A 4773-nucleotide genomic window follows, 5' to 3' on the forward strand; every position below is an offset into this window, starting at 1 on the left:
TTTGGATTTGAAATGTGTTTATAGTTAGATTTGAATACATGATATTACACATACATTTAAAAGGTGAGAGATTTATACGGTCTGAAGAGAAACCAGAGTGTATACATTTAAGATATATGAAAGCACCAGCTTTAAGAGATTCTTTGTGCTGTTGTGTAGCTCCTGCTTAGAACGTCAGTATAAACATAAGACAGTAATAAATGTTGTTACTTTTGATTTGATAATGTGCTTAAGAGGCAGCGCATTCTAGCCAGTATGTCAAAACCAATTTGAAAGCAAGACTTTCTGAAGTTCCAGTCTGGATGACCAGTTTGCTTTGAAAAATTATAACCCCACGATAATATCTTTATTCATTTTGATTATTGAACAGGGTGGAACTATAGCAGAAACCAACACGTGTATTTGAGACTGCTGTCGTAGTAAGTTACTTCTAAAACACTCCTAAAATCGGAATGAAACAGAATTATCTGAGCCAAATAGCTATACTTAGAAACTTTGTTTCAGCTAGCCAGTGACACAGTCTAAAAGAGTGTTTATTTATAAATGAATATGTGCTGTGATCAAATCCAATTAAATATTTAAATGAGATTTTTGATTAGTTAATGTACAATTTTGAGACATACAAGCTTCTTCCCTTGTCTTAATTTTTGGCCAGGTATGGACTACTGGTGTGACCAGCGCACACTTGTCTTACTCTCGACCTCAGGGACAGAGTTTTCACATCCTACCATTAATGGTGTATCTTATTCTTGGGAGTCTGAGGCAGGAGAATTGCAGGTTCCATGTTGCTAGCCAGGGCAACATAGTAAGTGCCTGTCTGAGAAATAAAAAAGACAAGAGATATAGCTCAGTAGTGCAGCACTTGCCTAGCATTTATGAGACCCTGTATTCCATTCCCAGGACTTAAAAAAAAAGAGTGTTTTTAGGTTTTTCTATATTTTCATTAAAGAGGCCAGGTGTGGTGGTGCATGCCTATATTTTCAATGCTCAGGAGGCTGAGGCAGGAGGATTGCTGGAATTCGAGGCCAGCCTGGGCTACCTAGTGAATTCAAGGCCAGGCTGAACTACATAGTGAGTCCTGTCTCAAAATAAATAAATAAAAATAAAGGAAGAAATTCCCTGCTAATCCTAGTTTTCTGAGGGTTTTGGTTTTTTCAAGACCTAAATGGGAGTTGGGTTTGGTGGAGAAAGCCCACTTTATGCAGCCCAGAAATTCCCCTCCTGATATTTCCTGTATGCAAGGCAAAGCGGGCCTGTGACTTGTGTGGACGCCCGTGCCTGTCTTGCTGTCGGTCACAGGGACCTCACACGCAGCCCCCGGCTGTTCTCTCTGACCTCTTCCTGGAGGACTCCCATGGTGCTGAGGCAGTTTTTTCCTGCTGGCGGGGAGGAGTTACACATCGAACCCACTGTGGCCTGGGTTTTGTCGGTGGAAAGGTTTTTGTTAGTGGCTTCAGATTCTTTATTAGATATCAGAATTTCTGTGTCTTCTGACATTGCTGGTGAATCATGGTTTCTGAGAAGTGTGTGCATTTTGTGGAAGTTTAGACTTGCCAGCGTGAATGTATCAATACCCCTTTTCATTTTCTCCCTAATATTTGTAGATTCCGTAGTGGCGTCCTCTTCCTCTCCCAAGATTGGCTACTTGTGTTTCGTCCCTTTTTCACTACCAGTTCTGTTAGGGGCTTAGCAATTTTATGAATGTTTTCAAAAAGGCCACTTTTTGTCGCCTCTTGGCCTTGTGGGATTTTCTCTCGTGACATTCCCCAGTATTTCCTCCGGAGCCCTGTGACACCCACAGAAACCCTGAGCGAATCGTGTGGCAGACGCTCACTCATGGCCTCCCCGCACAGGCCCTGGGGTTCACGCCTAGTCACGGTCTGACCATCGCCCCTCCCTCTGTCCACTAATGGGTCATCGTTTTTACTGGCCGCCCCACCCTCACCAGGAGCACCTGGGGGCAGCATTTGATCTGAATTCCAGCGCTCAGCCCATCGTGGCACCTCTGGAGCTCACCTGCTGGTGGTGTCTGCTGTTTGTCCCTGTCCCGGCTGCAGAGCCCCTGAGGTCCGGCCATTTCCCCCGTGGACTCGCTGTCGCTGGCCGGGCAGCACAGTCCCACTCTGGCTGTCGGGCGGTGCTTTAGTGGACAGGTGTGTCCTGGCAATGGTGGACACATGTTTTTAACTTTCTTGGTACTTCTGATTTGTTGGTTACATGTGTTAAGTGTCCAGTTCCACTTGAGCAGAGCAAAATGGAAATGTGGGAGTTGTCCTGAGAAGTTAAGGGCCTCAGGAAGCCCTGGCAGAGGTTTCAGGTGGGGTCTCAGAACGGACAGAGGCCAAAGCCATGCGCCCCTCCTTCCTGCCCTCCTGTCCCCGCAGCAGGCTTCCTCCTCCTGTGTCTGTTGCTTTTTCCCCAGCTCCGTTCGGAATGTCTGGTTCACACTCGCACACTCATACCCAGCTCGTCTCCTTCCTGGGAGCGGGAGGAACCCCAGCCACCCAGAACTGACCCCTCAGGCCTGAGCAGAGTGTCTGTCCGGGCTGAAAGCCGGGGTCCTCGTTCTGCCCAGTGGAGGTGCGGAGGCACTGCCATGGCAACACACTAACAGCACGGGGAAACTCCTGTCCCAGTTCTTTAACATTTGTAAACGTTTCTGTGGAGTAACACAGAGCAGCATTGCGAAGCCCTCATGGGTCAGGTCTGGAGTCTGACTTGGTGGTGCTCACTACAGTCTCCCTGGTGTGGTTGTTTGCAGCGTGCAGACCAAAGCACTTACTGGTCTTCATCAACCCCTTTGGAGGGAAGAGACAAGGCAAGCGGATATACGACAGGAAAGTGGCACCGCTGTTCTCGCTGGCGTCCATCACCACAGACATCATCGGTAAGGCCTTCTCGGAAGGGGCACAAGTAGCCTGTGCAAGATTCAGACAGTCACAGGCGTGGTGGCGCCCGCCTGTAAGCCCAGCGCTTGGGAGGCGGAGCAGGAGACTGCCATGAACTCAAGGCCAGCCTGGACCACATAGGGAGGACCTGTTATCAGAACTCAAAACAAACTATGTATCCTGTATGTATATATTAGAGAAGATTTGTATTCTCTAGGGTTATTTTAAACAAAAGAGAATTTTTAACTGACAGAATGGAAAGAATACAAAATAAATAGTGTCATCTTTTCTACTGGTAGCTAGCTAGGTCTTAGCATATAAAGTACTCAGGAAGATACAAGGACAAAGACAAGGGGCAGATCTTTCTACAGTTGTTGCAAGAAGAGACACAAGAAATCAGTGGCTTGAAACTACTCTCACCCTGGATGCCACTTTCAGAAACAACACAGGGGCAGGAATTTAGCTCAGTGGTTCCGCCTCCTGCCTTGCAAGCGCAAGGACCCGAGTTTGATCCCCAGTACCAAAAAAAGAACACAAGCCTTGTGCATGGCACAGCATTTTTGGGGCCTTGTGGGTTTCATATTATGGATTAAAAAGCCACTCAGCCATGTAGGTCAAGATCCTAAAAAAAGAAAGATTTTTTGCCCACAATTCTGTTTTCTAAATCATTTCTAGAAACAGTCACTGTACCCGAGACTGACACACTTTCCACGAGAGCAGAGTGTGGGGTGCCCAAGGCACCCTATGGCACTTGTGGGCACCCTCGGGAGGTCTGAGCACTGTGTGTGGCCTTACAGAGCTTTCAGTGAGAGTGACAGTGACATCTCAGGAAAGCAGGGACCTAAAATGTGTGTGCAGAGGAGTCTCAGTAGAGCTTTGTTCCTTACGTTGGCTGCAGAGACTAACTGTCCGCATTCTAATTCTTCATAATATTTTGAAAGTAAGCTTAGAATAAAGAAAAAGTGTAACAGAAGCTGTGGTTGCTTAGGAAGAAAGGATTTGTTGACAGTCAAGAGCCGAGAATGTCAGATCTCACCCAGTAGAGCACATCTTCCCAGAAGTCCTCCCCAAGGCCTTCAGGACTCACCACTAAACTGGCGTCTTACGTGGACCCGCAGGTGTGAACAGAGTCTGTACAGTGTCCTGTTGTTTTCCCCACAGTCACTGAGCATGCTAACCAAGCCAAGGAGACGCTCTATGAGATCAGCCTGGACCAGTATGATGGGTGAGTAAGAGCCCCGCATCTCTGTCACACGCCGTCACCTCCCTCCACGTTGGGTTGGCTCCCTTTCCTTGCAGAGTGAAAACAAAGGTGGGACATCCCACCTCTGCTCCCGGACAGCAGCTACATTTTCCTTTCAGTCTCTCACAAGACTTCATGTAGCTCTGCGTGGACGCAGGAGAAAACCAGTCAAGTGTACAGGATCCCATAAAGTTGAGATGTGTTGCTTTCTGTGATTTTAGATCCTGCTTTTCTGTTCTCTTTTTGTTTTTTGAAACAGGGTCTCAATATGTAATTGAGACTGACCTGGACCTCACTATATAGCCCAGTCTGGTCTCGAACTCACAGTGATCCTCCTGCCTCAGCCTCCCAAATGCTGAGATTACCCATGTGCACCACAATGCCCAGCTTTTCCTGTTATATTTTGAGCAGCTTCCCCTGTCATTAAAGACCTATTTTTTATCATGTCCTGTTCTTTGGATGTACCATAACATTTAACTGATTCATAGTTACTGTCATATTTTTTGCAAATATTTTTCCTGGATTTGAAAGTGTCTTTTAATTTTGCTTATGTTGTTGCTTTTGGTTTCCAAGTTTATGGACTATACTCAGATCTGTCTGTGTCTTTCATTCTTTCTTTTTTTTTTTTTTTTTTTTTTCCCC

At 46.3% G+C, this 4773-nt stretch overlaps 1 protein-coding gene across 5 annotated transcripts in view; it reads left to right on the plus strand.

Moving 5' to 3' along the window:
* The window catches only part of Cerk (ceramide kinase), a 35957-nt gene that overhangs the window by 18663 nt on the left and 12521 nt on the right, over positions 1 to 4773 (plus strand). For all 5 annotated transcript variants that reach the window (XR_004518089.1, XM_033766174.1, XM_033766175.1 and 2 more), the window contains 2 exons: positions 2762 to 2887; positions 4050 to 4113. Coding sequence is in view for 4 of the 5 variants with exons in the window: in XM_033766174.1 (XP_033622065.1) it covers positions 2762 to 2887; positions 4050 to 4113 (190 nt within the window). In the remaining variant the exon portion in view is untranslated. The remainder of the gene's footprint in view (positions 1 to 2761; positions 2888 to 4049; positions 4114 to 4773) is intronic.

The sequence above is a fragment of the Fukomys damarensis genome, unplaced genomic scaffold (assembly GCF_012274545.1).
Source record: "Fukomys damarensis isolate Sample0158 unplaced genomic scaffold, DMR_v1.0_HiC HiC_scaffold_19, whole genome shotgun sequence".
Classification (NCBI taxonomy): Eukaryota; Metazoa; Chordata; class Mammalia; order Rodentia; family Bathyergidae; genus Fukomys; species Fukomys damarensis.